Source organism: Ctenopharyngodon idella, chromosome 2 (assembly GCF_019924925.1).
Source record: "Ctenopharyngodon idella isolate HZGC_01 chromosome 2, HZGC01, whole genome shotgun sequence".
In the NCBI taxonomy this organism is placed as follows: domain Eukaryota; kingdom Metazoa; phylum Chordata; class Actinopteri; order Cypriniformes; family Xenocyprididae; genus Ctenopharyngodon; species Ctenopharyngodon idella.
Window position 1 is genome coordinate 9722950 of NC_067221.1, and position 18316 is coordinate 9741265.

Below are 18316 nucleotides of genomic sequence, written 5' to 3' on the forward strand. Positions count from 1 at the left end.
TGTTAATGGTGCCAAAGCGCAATGTGTTGGCTAAGAGATGGACAGACATGCTTGTACAACAAGAGTAAAAGTTTTGTTTGTGGTGGATGTTTTCTTTTCTCAATGACTCTGACATTGAAATGGAGAGACAAAGATCATGCATCACAGCCAGGGTTGCCAGGTTTGCGTAACAAAACCAGCCCAGTCATGGCCTAAACTAGCCCAATTGCGGTTCCAGGGAGGTGGGTTGGTTCCCTGTTAAAAATCACGTTCCGGGGGAGTACAAACCGAGTTTCGGTTGGTGTTGCTTCAACCCGCGGACTAAAAAGTAGACCATAGCAACAGGAAACAGTGTAAAAGTAGCCCAATTCCACGGGAAAACCGCAGACTTGGCAACACTGATCACACTCTCTGTTCTGCAGGTTGCTTCAGTGTGCACTTAGAAAGTTAAAAAAAAAAAGTAATGTTGGGAGTTTTTTTGGTAGTTGCAAAACTCTGGCATTAATGTTTGTTTCGACAGTTTCAACCTTGTGACATTTGGATTACTAGCTGTGTTTGTTTAATAAAGTGGACTTTACTTACTACATTCAAAAAATGACAATAAAAAAAACTACATAAATAAATAGAGAACCCTCCATTTTTTTTTTTAGATTTTAATATTTAGAATATTTTTAATCAATGGAAAAAGTTCTGCAATTATTTTTATGGTGCGTTCAAGTCATGTCGGAAAGATCGTATTTACGAGCTGAACGCACATGAACGCCACCACAATGTTGTAAATACGAGTGGGAAGTTCGGGATTTTCTTTAAGCCTCGATCTATATGAGTTGGGGGCGTGTCAGTGAGAAACATGGTGGAATACCACAATACTTAAAGGTATTTAGCAGTGACATTGTCAGGCTTTTTTATTTACAACGAAGTAAGCTAACTGCCTGCACAAAATATGATAGCATAATATAACAATATAATATGTAACGATAAAGTTTACAGTGGCTTCATAAATTAATTAATTAAAAACATAAAAAAAGCTAAACACACCTGATGCACATTCCTTGTTCTTCATTTTCTAGAAGTAGAAGTGCTGTATTTTGTGTAATTTATTAAGCGAAGGCACACCGCCATCTTACTCCAACGAAAGTAACTTGAACGCACCAGCTGACGTAAACACGACATCCCACCTCGTAAATACGAACTTCCTAGCTTCCAAGGAGGACTTGAACAAACCATTACTTGCAGATTACTTGTAGCACACCCGATAGTAAAAAAAATCTCTTTGATATCTCAATTATTCGACCAACAACATTAAATGGTGATGGAATTGAGAATGGAAGTCTCATTCATCTCAGATGTTTCTCCTGAGAAAAAGGCTTGAGTCTTCATGAGTTACAGAGGAGATCTCAAAATCTAAAAAAAAAAAAAAAAAAAAAAAAAAAGTCTACAATCAAAACTTGATTTAATTTAATTTAATTTTTTGGTGAAACATCTGAGACAATGTTTCCCCTCTGGGAAACCGTTTTTTGAGCAGACGTTTACCACAGTTCAATTTCTACACTTAATTAGCACCGAGCACATGTGTGTGAATGAGAAACCTGAGGTGAAAATGACTCAGTGGACAGATGGGCGAGCGATGATGTTTTCTGGCAGTGGCATGTTATTTTTCACATGGGAATGATGCATACAAACGAGTCCAAATCGAGTCCATTGTTGGTTTCAATTAGCTTTTATTCTAACTTTCTTTTTATCGGTACTGTTTAATACGTTTTCAAGTTTAGCAGTAATCGAGGCAGCTGAATAGAGTCATTATTAAAGAGATTTCTATGATCACAACCAGCTTGGCATCGCTCTTAAAGACTTTTGTTATGCAGCTGTTTCCACCGTTTTGCTGTTTCTCATAAGACTTATCTTTGCAGTTTCATCTGATACATTAATACGCATCTGGAATTAGGTTAGCAAAACTCATAATTGTGGTGTCAACTATCAGCATGGCTGTATGTAACAGTATAGTTATTTTTACTTTCATACAGTTGTTCAATAAACAAGAAGTTAAAATGATTACCTTACATTTTAAACACCATATGTCTAGATATTTTGTCTATTTTTGACCTGTTAACAGTAATAATTTTATTACGAGGACCTTTAGTAACTGTTGTATAATGTGTGAAATGTTCACCAATTCTTTTTTATCAGCTGTCTTCTCTAATGTTTAAACGCTGCAATAAAAAAATCCATTCCAAAGGAGCGTGCTGGATTACAGATTACATAAATCAATGGATTGAAACTAAGGGAATTTAATTAGACAGAGAATGCGAAAAGTGTGCACATGAGTCAGCATCGGCGCTTTGTCGTAATCTCAGCAGATAACAGGTTTCTTGTCTGAACTAAATGAGCCACATCCCAGAGACTAAAAAGCCCAGTCATCATTTTCTGAAGGACATCAGCATAGGAAGAGAATAATTAGCCTGTGAGGAAGCTCAGTAGGACTAAAGTTCACCTGTGTCTAATGAGCAACGCTAATGAAATGTTCTAACAGTTAGATCTGTGACTGTTAAATTGTCCCAGAGGCAAGTGCTTTTCATGGCTGCGCCTGCATTTACAACCGGCTTTGAGTTACAGGCACCCTCACTTACACAAATCTGCGTACACTTAGTCATTCTGCTCAGCATGCATAACATCTCTGTCTCCCTCCTCCTCTAACGTCTTTCTGTCTCTGACTCTCACACACTAACACAAATGAAAGCACATTCACCAGGACGTGGTAAATGTTGTCTTTAAATGCACATTGCTAATGAATTAGCCTTGCCAACCCACTGATCTCATGATGCAGTTCTCGTCAATGTTGGTGTTTTACTGAAAGTTTCTCAAGAAGACACTGTACTTCCTTTGACATGACTATGTAATAGGAAATTGCATAGTAGCATGCAGGTTTATGGGGTTTTTTGTCTAGTGTTTCTGAACTGAGGTTTGTGACAAATTGCTGCAGGTCTGTTCTGATAGGGAAACAGAAAGCAGGAAACAAAGGTAAATGCAAATAATGAAATGCAACTGAACTAACAATATAACAATTAGGAGAGCAGAAATAAATAGCCTTATTTTAATGTTAGTGATTTAGCATTTTGTCGGATATAGGGCTATCCCCTAATAGTCGACTAAACCTTAATGGACTAGAAGAGGCTTAGTTGACCAAAATTTTATTAGTCGGTTTGTCGCAGAAAAAAAACTCCACAGGAAGTGGTGAAATCATGCAGTCCGTGAGGGACAGATCTTTAATGGCTGGTCATTGTGGTAATTACAGTATGTCGGGCAGGAAATCCAAACATTCGCCCATCATCCATCGACCTCAAATATGGCTTATCATTTGAAACATGTAAGTAACTTTACATGGCTGCTTGCTCTAATGTTAACCTAGATAAATGTGCACTATTATTAGGAGCACATTAAAGTGTTTGTGCGGGGTATGGAAGCTAAAGTATGCCGCATTTACCAGCATGACATGGAGGCGCCGGCGCGATCGATTGCATTTTTTTCAGGAAAAATTTAGTCAGGGGCAGCCCTAGTTGGATATATATATATGTATGTATGTATGTATGTGTATATATATACACATTGACAATAGCCTGTCCATAGCAGTAAATTCAGGGGCTGTTGGCCCTTATTTTCATGTCAGGCAGTTGTTGCTTAAAGGGTTAGTTCACCCAAAAATGAAATTTCTGTCATTAATTACTCACCCTCATGTCGTTCCAAACCTGTAATACCTTCGTTCATCTTCAGAACACAAATTAAGATATTTTTGATATCTAAATCTGAGAGGTTTCTGATCCCCAAGAGAAAGCAACATAATTACCACATTCAAGGTCCAGAAAGGTAGTAAAGACATCGTTAAAATAGTTCACGTGTCTACATTGGTTCAACCTTAATGTTATGAAGCGACGAGAATACTTTTTGTGCGCAAAAACAAAACAAAAATAACGACTTTATTCAACAATTTCTTTTCTTCCCTGTCATTCTCCTACGCTGTTTACATTGTAGAGACAGTGCAGCGCTTCCAGGTTTTATATCAGAACGTCGACGCTGTACACATGAGCAGCACTACGCATACTTGTGATGCTGACTCAGAAGCCGGCCAATAACGAGTTTTTGCGCACAAATGTATTCTCGTCGCGTCATAAAAATAAGGTTGAACCACTGTAGTCACATGAACTATTTTAACGATGTCTTTAGTACCTTTCTGGACCTTGAATGTGGTAATACGTTGCTTTCTCTTGGGGATCAGAAACCTCTCGGATTTCATCAGGAATATCTTAATTTGTGTTCTGAAGATGAACGAAGGTTTTGCGGGTGTGGAACGACATGAAGGTGAGTAATTAATGACAGAATTTTCATTTTTGAGTGAACTAACCCTTTAAGGTAAAGTTAGTTTTGCATTCAGCCTGCCTTTTTAATTCAGTTCTCACAATGACAAAAGATTCCACAAGCATTTGTGAAAAATGCAAAGTATACCTGCTTGAGGTCTTAAAGGTGAATAAGCAAGTGGCTAGTTTGCATTTTTCACAGATGGTTATGAAGTCTTGTCATTTCCCAGAAAGGAAAGAACCTTTTTACTGGAGGCCCTCATAGTGAGGCTAGAGGAAAAAGATTGCCTTAAAATAGCTCAGAGTTCACTCACTTTTCTGTCTTTAAGAGATTCGCCATGTTTCAGGCGAGCAGACAGAATGTTCCTGTGTCTATCAGGATTACAGATGTGGAAATGAGAAAACTAAGGGTGTTGGCCACTTTCTTTCCTGCAAACTTTCAAACTAAAGCAATTGTTATTTGTTATTACGATTCACAGAATTGCTTTTTCACAGATCATCCATTGACGTTTAGATTTTATTTCTTCTAGTAGGGCAGGGTGTTATGACATTATTGATGTGTAATGATAGAGAGGGTAGAGATTCTGCTATACCTGTTTATCAGATTCAGCCAAGGCGAAATGCTATTTAGTTTGGTTGGTAAAGGCTATTTTCACTAACTTTGCCCACTATTGCTCAGACAATTTAACATAAGTACAAATAGAATATCATGTCTATTTACACTTCAAGTAAATAGTATCATTTACTATTTGCACTTTTACAATATTTACTAAGATGCTATTTTTTTGCTGTTTACTGGAGCAATGTAAACAGTTTAGGCTTAGTGTAAATAGCCACTGCCGACAGGTTTGCTGATTATAATGGGGGCAACCACGGATGTCTGGCATGAACACGTGTTTGTAAGTGGTTATGGTTGACGAGCAACATCACAATGTGGCTCATTAATACAGAATTCTACTGTGCAGTTACACCGCCACTGTCAGGGAACATACGTGATTCATCCAGGCATATTTATAATGCATTACTGTTCAAAGTTATTAAGCTGATTTTATATATCCCAAAGTTATCATTCATTTATTTGTATACTGTTTTTACTGTGTTTTTGATCAAACAAATACAGCGTTGGTGAGCATAAAAAACATTATAAAAATCGTTCCGATCCCAAGCTTTTGAATGGTCGTGTATATTGAGATATTACTGTAAAAAAAAAAAAAAACAGTCATACCATAATATAAGATTTTGCTTATGCCACACACTCCTGGTATATTTGTACTGTCAATTTCAGACACTCACAGGTAATGGACCCTCTAACCCATTGAAAGGTGGTGGTAATGCATTTACAATAATTAACCCAGTGGAGAGGAACAGAAGACTAATTGGTGTGTGTGTGTGTGTGTGTGTGTGTGTGAGAGAGAGAGAGAGAGAGAGAGAGAACGAGAGAGTGTGCCTTGGCTAATGGCCAGTGTAAAGCAAAACCAACGTGCACCATCTGTCTCACTGCATTAAGCCATTCATATGGTATTTCTCTATCTCCCTTGCTCTTACTGCATGAGAATTTGTCCAGTTTCTAGGAAAACAATTATGTTGGCCGTTTATTCTGACCACTGCTCATCTTTCTTCGACACACTATATTATCAATATGGTTTTCATAGACCCTTTCTGATTTGTGTTTGGCACTGGGCTCTAGAAGATTGTGCCAGCCACTCTCAAAGTCCCAGAAGACTGGCTGGTTTCCTGTGACACAATGTTAAAAGGATCTCCTGTTTTAGAGATTTGTTTTGTAAGTGCGTAGTGCGTACATTACATTTGAATTGTATTTAATACAGTTTTAATTTGGAATGGACAATGAAACTTTTAGCTGAACCATAGCTTCTTTTGGTTGAAGTTGACTGATAGTTCACCTAAAAAGTAAAAATTTTCATCATTCACTCATGTTGTTCCAAACCTGTACAACTTTATTTTTTTCTGTGGAACACAAAAGATCATTTTGAAGATGTTTGGATTCAAACAGCATTGATTTGACCCCAATGACTTTCATTGTATGGCCAAGAAGCACTGTCTATAAATGTCACAAAGACTTCTGAGATATTATTGTATTTCTAAACCACTTAGGTTTTCTGCATCACATTTGAAGTTTCATCTTTTGCGAATTCAATGTAAAACTGAATAACATTCACACAATTTCAATTCCATCTGTCTGTTTCAGATGCAGAACTGTGTTTTTTACCACCTTCAACTGCAATTAGCGTAAGATTCACTCTTTCCGTTGGGAGTTGGACTGATTAAATGTAAGAGTAATCTGCCGTGCTTCTTCAATCAGTTGAGACAATGCATCTATTCATGGATATGAATTCAGAGATGCTAGATGACAGCGATAGGTTGTTCGAACTTATTAGTGTCATGTGTGAGTCTGCAGAATGAGCTTTTGATGACAGCTTGAGTATTTCAGCTCGCTCACGCTTCCAAATGAATCTCATGTGACTGACTAGCAGTAACTAGACCAGAACTGTCAGATACAAGGTATAACTGAAATTCCATCCAGCTTTCAGCTTTATTTCCACTGGTGAGGGTTAAATAATGGCTAAAATCATCCATAATGTATGATTTCCCAAATGATTTACTTACACAGTTCCCATGGTCCTGGAAAGCTTGCAAATATCAAATTGTGTTTTCCAGGCCTTGGGAATATAAATTAATAAAATCTTAAGTCATGGGGAAAAATGTAGAAAATGAACATTTTCTTGTTTTATTCTGCTCTAAAAAATTTCATCAGCTAGATATTGACCATGTATAAAGAAGGCCATCATTTTTAATTTGTGAGTTATTTTCAGTGAATCGGACAAACAGATTCACAAATTAGTCTGATGATTCATTAGCAAATCAATCTGAATTATTTAAATTCAAATGTATAGAATGCATTTCTGTAAAATATTGATTTGTGATAAATATATAGCTTCTTTAGAAGTTTATCCGCCCCTGATATTTCAACAAGTATTATGTGTTTCTAAGGAACAGGCATGAAGCAGATGGTAATTTTGATTGTGGATTACGCTGTACCATTGTGTGAGCTAGACAGATCACATGTTAAAGTGTTAGTTCACCCAAAAATGAAAATTCTGTCATTAATTACTCACCCTCATGTTGTTCCACACCCATAAGACCTTCTTTCATCTTCAGAACACAAATTAAGATATTTTTGATAAAATCCGATGACTCAGTGAGGCCTGCATTGCAAGCAAGACAGTTAACACTTTCAATGCCCAGAAAGCTACTAAAGATGTATTTAAAACAGTTCATGTGACTACAGTGGTTCAACCTTAATGTTATGAAGCGACGAGTATACTTTTTCTGTGCCAAAAAAACAACAACATTTTTTTTACTTTATTCAACAATATCTAGCTTACGAATCTTTTGTTTTGAATCAGTGGTTCTGAAGATGAAGGAAGGTCTTATGGGTGTGGAACGACATGAGGGTGAGTAATTAATGACAGAATTTTCTTTTTTGTGTGAACTAAGCCTTTAAGTCCCGTAGTCATTCACATACTAATACGTATTGCTATCATGAGACATTATATGAAACCCCAGAACTTTAATGGCATAATCTTGGTGTAATCCAAATCTCGTCATTCCAAACCTGGATGCATTTTTTTAAAATTCTTCTGTTGAACACAAAAGAAGATATTTTGAATAATGTTGGGATCCAGGCAACGTTGGAGCCCACTGACTTCCATTGTATGGACAAAATAAATACTGACACATTTCTAAAAACATCTTCTTTTATGTTCCACAGAAGAAAGTCACACTGGTTTGGAATGACATGAAGGTGAGTAAATGATGCCAGAATTTAAATTTTTTTGAGTGGAGTATTTAAGGAGTGGAATGGGTTTAGTATTTGAAATTGTTTTCACAATGTCACAAGTAAAGACAAGACACTCCTATATGCAGCTTCCCATATTCATGTGTCACTCTTGTAATCTAGGAGAACTTTGTTTGGTTCTCCATTCACTTGTCAGCAGGGCTGGATTAATTCATGAGTTTAATTTGTTTTAAGACAAGATTGTGTATAATAATTGTGATTGTTGCATTTAGGCTGATCCTTCAACCAACCGAAAAGTGGGTGGAAATAACTTGTTTATCTTATCAAAGCTGGATAGTTTTGGTTTGGTTGCTGCAGGTGTTCTTCTCTTGGCACACCATTGGAAAATACCGGTTTTCAGAACTTTGCGACAGAAAGTGAAAGCTAGTAGAAAAGGGAAGAAAAAGAACCACTGGAAAAAAAGACAAAGCTTTCAGTCCGTTCACACCATGGCTTCCTACATCTCCAGCATCACAATGCAGGGCATTCATGTGTCGTGAGTGCGGTGACTAACACAGTTTTGTGTGGACATCACATCATGCTTTTATTCTATAATGCTCTTTGTTTATTTTCCTCTCATTGTCCTTCTCTCTACTTCTCTTTTTACGAAGTCATTTCATGTCGTTCGCTACATATTGCACCATTCTTTGTTCATGATCCCTAAGTCCATCAGCATTGATTGCTTTTCACATTAACCCCTCAGAGCTCTCAACTCCGTTAATGCTGCAGACTTCGATCCTGCAAGCCGGCTGTGACAGATCCTCAAATGTGCCATGTTCAAACCCAGTGGTGCATTTGTCCTGATGTGGCTTTTAAAATGTTCAGGTTTATGTAATGAAGTGTTGCATTAGGCACCACTGGCCTGAATTTGGGCTTCTGAATCCTGATGTACAGAACAATACCGTTCTGCAGATCACAAACAGCAAATGAGCACATATTTACACAAGAGTGCAACTGTAGACCTGCCTTAGGTTACTTTTACACAACAATGATTCACTAAAAACAGTTTTTTTCTTTGTACAGAAGACAATGTTATTAAAACAATCCCAATTCACACGGATACACGAAAACGACTAAAATGCTGTAATATGCATGCCAGACAAGTAGTTGGCGATATCACTTTGTGAAGAAAGACTATGCGCCAGCGCACATACACATTCATTTATGTATATAAAGTTTTGCGTTTAGTTGACAACTGTGTCGTGTAAACAGCCCCTTAGGCTGGCCACACACTTGAAGATTTTAAGCCCGATTTGCACCCCTGAACGATTGGGGTGCACGGCCCAATTCGAGGCTTGTTGCAAACAATTTTTTGTCCAAAAAAATCCTCCATTGTGTGGTGTCGTTACGATTATTTAAAGGATTAGTTCACTTTTAAATGAAAATTACCCCAAGCTTTACTAACCCTCAAGCCATCCTATGTGTATATGACTTTCTTCTTTCAGATGAACACAATCAGAGAGATATTAATAAATATCCTGACGCATCCGAGCTTTATAATGGCAGTGAACAGAGAGCCAGCTGATAATAACGTCGATTGTCGTCCACTTGTTTTTCTTCTCAAGTCACGTTTGATCTCGCGAGTCTCCGTGAGATCAAGTCTCACTGTGAAATCGTTCCTGCAGTCAACAGGTGTGTGGTCTCGCAGTCCGGTCGAAGCATCTAATGTGTGCCTTCAGAGGATTATAATGCTAAAAATCAGTTGAAACTGTCATTATGTCTGTGGTCTTCCACAGTTTTAAAATCTGTTAAGATTTCAAAATCGTCTAGTGTGTCCCAGGCCTTAGACTCCTTAAATTCCTGACTTACATTTTATCCTCCTACTTTCACAAACACACCTACTTTGCTCTGTTTACCCGAAAGCAGTGCTATTCATCACTTACTGCTGATTTTGCCAACTCTTTTATATCATATGTGAGCGTAGGATAAAAGGTTGAGCGCTTTGGGAGAGGGACACCCTGAGGCAGGGGCTGAAAATACGACGCCTCTGTCAGCACTCTTTCTTTGGGAGAAGTTGCACAATACAGCTTAAGCTGGTAGAGGATGTCGTGAAAGCTTGATGAGTGTGACACTTTACTCATCGGATTATCATGTTGAGTACTTCCTTTAAATGACTGCCAAGTGTGTGAATCTCAGGAATGGTCAAACTGATAAAACATGCTCAGCTCAGAGCGTCTAGGTGCCTGACAATCAGCGGCTTTGTTGCTTGTCTTGTCTTTGTGATTCATTCCATTTTGACAATTTCTAATTCCCAATAACTAGATTAACATGACCCTTGTTTTTTTTGCTGTTCATATTTTACCCTGGGTTAGCAATTAATCCTTGCAATATCTGCACAATTGGATACATTTTTTGGTTTAAAATAGAGATCACGATTCAAAATAACATGTAATTTACTAGAGGTTCTGACAAAATGTAATTGATGCAGTGTGTTTAAAAATATTTAATTCATTTAAATTATTTTTTTTTTTAAATCAGTTTGATGAATGATTCAATGAGTCACTCATAAAGACTTTACTTGTTTCATTACTGGACGAACCCCTTGAATGATTCAAGGACAATTTTTTTATTTTTTTATTTATTTTTTTAAATATAATAATACCAACGAATGTCAGACAAGACACAAAGAAAAAACACACATACAAAAAAAGAGAAAAGGGAAATACAATATAAAGCAGAAAATCAACTCCATCAAATCAAATCATGTGACACTGTTTTTATATAATTCAAAAAGGGTTTCCAGATTTTATAAAATAATTCACCTCTCATTGAATATGTGATTTTCTCTAAAGGTACACAGCTGCAAACCTCTGACAGCAGGGCTCTTTTAGGTCTTATCAACAACATTTCAGTAAGCTTAATATCTTAACTATGTGGGAGGTTAGAGTTGGTAAAAATAAACACACTTCTGAGTCCATTGGAAAATCAATTTCATGAATCTGTGATATAATATCACATACTTGCACCACAAAAAGCTTCCTTCTTCAGGACAAATACATTTTTTAATAGTCACTTGTCACCAACTACTGGTGTAATAATGTAATTGATACAATTTCAGGTTCCTTTCAAAAAGTGATTTTACTCTATTTTGATCAATACCGTAGATATCAGTGTTTATATTCGAACTATAAACTTTTATCCCAGTACTTCTGTGATAATTTGAATTATTGTAACAGAAATAATGATACAGTGTGGATGAAAAGACTGTTTATGAAGCTGTTTCATACCCATATACCTTAGTCAGGGTAGTGCCATATTTAATTTTTGACAGGAATGAAAACGAGGCTGTGAGGGATAGAATACAGTGCATTCAATGGATTTGTACTGTTGTTTAACAACATACCAACTGTTCAGCTGGTTCTGAAAAGTCTTTTTTTTTTTCTTTCAGTAGACAAAAACTCCATGAAACAGTTTTAAAAGTTGAGTTGTGAAAATTACTTGATCTAGGACCTTTATACAGTGCGTGCCATTGTAAAGACTGAAAGTTTATCCCTCACAGCCTCGTTTTCAACCGTGTTAAATTTAATACGGCGGCTAACCTGATGAAGGTCTATATATGACAACTGCTCTCTGTGTGTCAGCAGCAGCACGAACACATATTTGAATGTTCGCTGTGATCAGACTTATCAAAGATTTAATAGACATTGCCGAATCTTCGCCATTTAGGAATAAGATCATGTGGGTGTTTGAATTGAGATCTTTTAACAATTAATCGTGCAGCTCTACATTGCACATTGGTAAACTTTAAATAATTGTGTTAATTAATTGGGCGATTAAACAACTGGGTTAATTAATCGACTGCTCTTGAGTCAATTTGATTTGACTCTGATTCAGTTAAGTATATTACAGTTATAATGTCTCTTTGCTTGCATATGAAAGTAATTCTCTCTTGGCTGCCAATGCTGTAAATTATACAGGGACACTTCTAACATTAACAACAGGGTCAAAGCGTCAGAGATCAAGTTGCAAAGGCAGTCTATGGAAGGACAGCATGCTGTCAGATTTAATCAAAAAGATTTGTGTTCCGAAGATGAACAAAAGTCTTATGGTTTTTGGATCAACATGAGGGTGAGTAATTAATGACAGAACTTTCATTTTGGGGTGAACTAACCCTTAAGGAAGTCTCTTATATGCTTACCAAGGCTGCATTTATTTGATCAAAAATACAGCAAAAACATATATATTATGAAATATTACAGTCTAAAATAAAATAACTGTTTTAATGTGATTTATTCCTTTTATTGGCAAAGCTAAATTTTTAGCATCATTACTCCAGTCTACAAATTATATCACATAATTTATTATCAATGTTGAAAACAGTTTTGCTGCCTAATTTTCTATATATAAGTCAAAAGTTTTTGGACACCTGCCTTTACGTACACATTAACTTTAATGACATCCCATTCTTAATCCATAGGGTTTAACATGGAGTTGGCCCACCCTTTGCAGCTATAACAGCTTCAACTCTTCTGGGAAGGCTTTCCACAAGGTTTAAGAGTGTGTTTATGGGAATTTTTGTCCATTTTTCTAGAAGTCCATTTGTGAGGTCAGGCAGTGATGTTGGCGAGAAGGCCTGGCTCGCAGTCTCCGCTCTAATTCATCCCAAAGGTGTTCTATCGGGTTGAGGTCAGGACTCTGTGCAGGCCAGTCAAGTTCCTCCACACCAAACTCGCTCATCCATGTCTTTATGGACCTTGCTTTGTGCACTGGTGCGCAGTCATGTTGGAACAGGAAGGGGCCATCCCCAAACTGTTCCCACAAAGTTGGGAGCATGAAATTGTCCAAAATGTCTTGGTATGCTGAAGCATTAAGAGTTCCTTTCACTTGAACTAAGGGGCCAAGCCCAACCCCTGAAAAACAACCCCACACCACAATCCCCCTCCACCAAACTTTACGCTTGGCACAATGCAGTCAGGCAAGTACCGTCCTCCTGGCAACCACCAAACCCAGACTCATCCATCGGATTGCCAGACAGAGAAGCATGATTCTTCACTCCAGAGAACACGTCTCCCCTGCTCTAGAGTCCAGTGGCGGTGTGCTTTACACCACTGCATCTGACGCTTTGCATTGCACTTGGTGATGTAAGGCTTGGATGCAGCCGCTTGTCCATGGAAACCCATTCCATGAAGCTCTCTACGCACTGTTCTTGAGCTAATCTGAAGGCCACGTGAAGTTTGAATAGTCTGTAGCTATTGACTCTGCAGAAAGTTGGCGACTTCTGCGCACTGTGCGCCTCAGCATGCGCTGACCCCACTCTGTGATTTTTACGTGGCCTACCACTTCGTGGCTAAGTTGCTGTTGTTCCCAACTGCTTCCACTTTGTTATGATCCCACTAACAGTTGACCGTGGAATATTTAGTAGTAAGGAACTTTCACGAAAGGACTTATTGCACAGGTGGCAACCTATCACGGTACCACGCTTGAATTCACTGAGCTCCTCAGGGTGACCCATTCTTTCACAAATGTTTGTAGAAGCAGTCTGCATGCCTAGGTGCTTGATTTTATACACCTGTGGCCATGGAAGTGATTGGAACACCTGAATTCAATGATTTGGAGGGGTGTCCCAATACTTTTGGCAATATAGTGTGTTGTAAAAAAGAATTTATTTAAATAGTACTGTACATCTGTTAAATTTTTTAAATGTATTTAACATATATTGTATGCTAATGCAATGGTTCTTAAGACTGTCTATTTGGTGTCTGTCAAAAATTAGGCCATTTATAATTGTTTCTGTTAGCTCGTTAGCTTTCTAATTGCTTGCAACAAACACTCTGCAGATCGAAGTGCCTTGTTTTCCATTTAAATAGTAAGGCGGTGAGTGACAGATGGAATACCAGCATTTCTGCTCAGGCAACTCCTCGATTCTTAAAGAGGGCTTTACCACAAAAATGCAGAGCAGCACGTTTGTATCTCTTTCATGTCATGTCATGTAATGTGTTCATCTCCACCCCCAGACCCCTGAGTAGGGTGCCCTCAGGCTGTTTGGTAGCCTTGAGTGACACTAGCACTTTAGCTAACAAGGATTGCTTGTTTTCACATCTGGAATGGGTCTCTCTCCAGCTAAGAGTGTTACACAAACCATTTTGTTCCAAAATTACAGCAGAGCGCAGACATGAGTGTCTCCTGTATGTCAGTTAAAACCAGTCTCCTTTCTCCATCAAAAAGGTAGATTGAGGCTCTTCTTTGTACTCAGACAAGAAGTTTAGTCCTGTCTAGGGGACCCAATATGCATCTGGGGTTAGTATGCTGAATTGAAGTACCATTCATGATGATAATTGTATAGTTGAAAAGCTGTACCTGGATATAAAGCTCTGATTCATCCAGGTATGCATGCAGAGCCATTCACATTTTCTCTCTGTTAATCCTCAGAGATGTTTAATAGGATGTAGAAGAGAAAATTGAGCATTCACGGTTAGGTTTCCAGAGATGAAAGTAGTTCCACAGTAGCACAACTTATTAGATTTCATACATTATGCAGGAAGAGGCAATACCACTGGAAGCATATCGGTGACAGACGCAGGTTAGGGGATGAAAGGGCAGGAAATGAAGATTGTAATGTTTGTTTTTGTGGGGAAAGCTGTTATGCGGGGTCATGTCTGAAAGGATTTCAAAACACTGAGCGTGAGATGATATCAGCTGTTTTTTTTTTTGTTTTGTTTTTTTGGGCACAGTGTTTGGGCACTGTTATATGATATTTAAAGTTTGAAACAACTGATTCTCAAAACATTCTTTATGAACTTCACACAAGACAGACCAGAAACCCAGAACTTAACACCACAACTACATTTTGACAGTGGTTTATTTGTGGGTAGTTTGATGCATTCCACTAGATTTTTTTTGTCTGTGCTGTAAGTTTGATTTATTGACTGATGAAAAGAACTGGCTCATAAGTTATTCGTTCAGTAATCGGATTACAAATAAGCGTCATTTGTCCTGGAATCGGTTTACACTGGTCGCAGTGTATGTTTTTGAGTTACTTAAAAGAACATGTTCATAAGAATCATTCATTTGGGAATCGGATTACACTAGTTTCACTGTATGTTTTTGATTCACTTAAAAGAACCGACTTATAAGAGCCATGTGTTTGGGAATCAGACTTAACTTGGTCACTTAATGTTGATGTTGTTCCATTCCGTTTTTTGTTGTTGTTGTTTTTTTGGTACTGGTTCTGAATAAAATGCTCCTAAATTAAATTGTCTTAGAACATTACAATAGTTTTAGGGCATGCTAAAGACCTCATGTCAACAACCCATATGCATATAAATTGCATCGGTTTTAAAAAGCGCCATGGCTAATAGACCATAATTTGATAAATCCTAACCGATCAGGCATAACATTATGACCACTGACAGGTGAAGTGAATAACACTGATTATCTCTTCATCACGGCACCTGTTAGTGGGTGGGATATATTAGGCAGCAAGTGAACATTTTGTCCTCAAAGTTGATGTGTTAGGAGCAGGAAAAATGGGCGAGCGTAAGGATTTGAGCAAGTTTGACAAGGGCCAACTTGTGATGGCTATACGACTGAGTCAGAACATCTCCAAAACTGCAGCTCTTGTAGGGTGTTCCTGGTCTGCAGTGGTCAGTATCTATCAAAAGTGGTCCAAGAAAGGAACAGGGATGAACCAGCGACAGGGTCATGGGCGGCCAAGGCTCATTGATGCATGTGGGGATCGAAGGCTGGCCCGTGTGGTCCGATCCAACAGTTGAGCTACTGTAGCTCAAAGAAGTTAATGCGGGTTCTGATAGAAAGGTGTCAGAATACACAGTGCATCGCAGTTTGTTGCGCATGTGGATGTTACTTTGACACGTACCACCTACCTAAGCATTGTTGCAGACCATGTACACCCTTTCATGGAAATGGTTTTCCTTGGTGGCTGTGGCCTCTTTCAGCAGGATAATGCGCCCTGCCACAAAGCAAAAATGGTTCAGGAATGGTTTGAGGAGCACAACAACGAGTTTGAGGTGTTGACTTGGCCTCCAAATTCCACAGATCTCAATCCAGTCGAGTATCTGTGGGATGTGCTGAACAAACAAGTCCTCGCAACTTACAGGACTTAAAGGATCTGCTGCTAACATCTTGGTGCCAGATACCACAGCACACCTTCAGGGGTCTAGTGGAGTCCATGCCTCGACGGGTCAAGGCTGTTTTGGCAGCAAAAAGGGGACCAACACAATATTAGGAAGGTGGTCATAATGTTATGCCTGATCGGTGTATGTCACTGGTGCACACTGAGGTATGATACTTATCCAGGGTTAGACGCCTTTGTTTGCCCATAATTCTGAGTCTCCAGCTGGGTAGAAGGATACTTTCTGGCTCTCAGGGGAACTGAAAAGTTTTTCTTATTTGTTTTCAAAGACATTCCTTGTCTGTTTGTGCGGCATCTAGGGAATTAATTAAGCCCAAATGTAATTGGACATGCTTTTGGTGTCCTTGTGTTCTCTGCCTTACGTAACTCTGTGCTCTGCCATTATCAGTAAAAGTGTCATAAAACTTCTTCTGTTTTACTGTTGCCCTGAGTTGATTTATATCAGTCGGTCCACTATTTGAACTCTGAGCCTGGAACACAATCATGATTGACAGTCAATATGCTTGAAATACCAAAATAAACTGTTAATTTTTAAGATAAACCTTCATACTTAAGACTCTTTTGGGATATTGTAATCAATTATGCACATTAAATGTGCTTGAATTGCTACTTGATACTATTTAACGTAGTAAACATTATGACTCTCAACATGTACAGCTTGTTCTACTCTTATTTAATTGTTCCTGAATGCTCTGACAAATGGAAAAGCTCTTTGTTGAAGTGTACCAAATGGTATTATCAATTTGTAGTTGTACGTTTTTCAATGACATACAGTTAATTCCAAGGCCTTTTAGAGGGCAGCTGGATCTCAGCATGACTGGATCATGTTGTGTCTGTCTCCAAAACACATAGCTTGAGTTCACTGATCAGCAGGAGGGGAGCAAATTCAGGCTATAAATATAGAAAATCAAAATATGAAAATGCTGGATGGTTTGTTTTCCTTTAGACAGTTGTGATAATAAAAGGACTAGGTATGTCCAAAAAAAAAAAAAAAAAGTGGAGACTTGAAGTGTTTGAGGAGCAAACTGCAGTGTGCCCTCTTCTGTATTGTGAGCTTCATTTACAGCTTTACAAAGACCAAAACAGCCATTTAAAGTCTGTGTTTTCATACTCGCAGCCCAAACCACAACATGCACCATGAGAGAGTTGTGAAGCAGGGGGGGTGGAGAAGGGAGCGTGTCCTTCTTCTTCACAGAAATACTAATTTCCAGTACTGACAATACCAAGAAGTTGATACTAAATATCACATGTAGAAAGTTGTGCAATGTGAAGTAAATTTTGCAGATATCACTGGCTAAATGGTACTTTGTGTGAACTTGGCAGCACTAAAACTGTCTTTCCACTCTTTCCTCTCTCTCTATGTCCCTTTTTTTCCTGGTTTAGGTCAGTCAGGGAAATGTCCCAGGCATTGAGAGTGCGTACTTGGCCATGGACACTGAAGAGGGGGTGGAGGTGGTGTGGAACGAAGTGCAGTTTTCAGACAAGAAGGTTTTCAAGTCCTTTGAGGTAGGACCATGTTTGTTTTCCAACATCAATTTTCTGGGTGGGATACTTGGCGTGCTACACCACAAACATCTGTGAAATGTTACTGTATTGAAGCGTCATCATTCTGGAATGGTGGTACAGTGACAGACAGACAAAATGCTTGAAATGTAAAACCAAGTGTTGATGTACTTTGTGTTATGCAGGAGCGGATACGAGAGATGTTTGAGAACCTGATGCAGGTGGAGCATCCGAACATCGTAAAGTTTCACAAGTACTGGCTGGACATGAGAGAGAGCAGAGCAAGGGTGAGACTCAAAACACACCTGAAAAACACTTCTGTGAACTTTGTCCCGAATTCAGACATTCACGTTTTCTTTCTTTTCGTGCCACACAGGTGATTTTTATTACTGAGTATATGTCATCTGGAAGTCTCAAGCAGTTTTTGAAGAAGACCAAGAAAAATCACAAAACTATGAATGTGAAGGTGAGACGTTTCATCGATCATTGAAAGTGAAAAGCTGGAGGACAACGCCACCTTCTGGCAGAAATATGACA

The 18316-nt window shown here is 38.4% G+C and overlaps 2 protein-coding genes across 5 annotated transcripts in view; both read left to right on the forward strand.

Annotated features, from left to right (window-relative positions):
* The window catches only part of bfsp2 (beaded filament structural protein 2, phakinin), a 45707-nt gene extending 27924 nt beyond the window's left edge, over positions 1 to 17783 (forward strand). Inside the window, exon 8 of the mRNA XM_051882019.1 lies at positions 17660 to 17783. Within this exon, the coding sequence (XP_051737979.1) occupies positions 17660 to 17688 (29 nt within the window). The 3' untranslated portion in view covers positions 17689 to 17783. The remainder of the gene's footprint in view (positions 1 to 17659) is intronic.
* Positions 1 to 18316, forward strand: part of nrbp2a (nuclear receptor binding protein 2a) — a 33715-nt gene that overhangs the window by 4585 nt on the left and 10814 nt on the right. Inside the window, exons 1-5 of one of the 4 annotated variants that reach the window (XM_051881959.1) lie at positions 7781 to 7801; positions 8119 to 8151; positions 17660 to 17782; positions 17965 to 18066; positions 18156 to 18245. In XM_051881959.1, the coding sequence (XP_051737919.1) occupies positions 7796 to 7801; positions 8119 to 8151; positions 17660 to 17782; positions 17965 to 18066; positions 18156 to 18245 (354 nt within the window). In that variant the 5' untranslated portion in view covers positions 7781 to 7795. Of the gene's footprint in view, positions 1 to 3307; positions 3344 to 7780; positions 7802 to 8118; positions 8152 to 17659; positions 17783 to 17964; positions 18067 to 18155; positions 18246 to 18316 lie in introns of those variants that run through there. The other 3 variants (XM_051881939.1, XM_051881968.1, XM_051881950.1) reach the window with 3 other exon arrangements.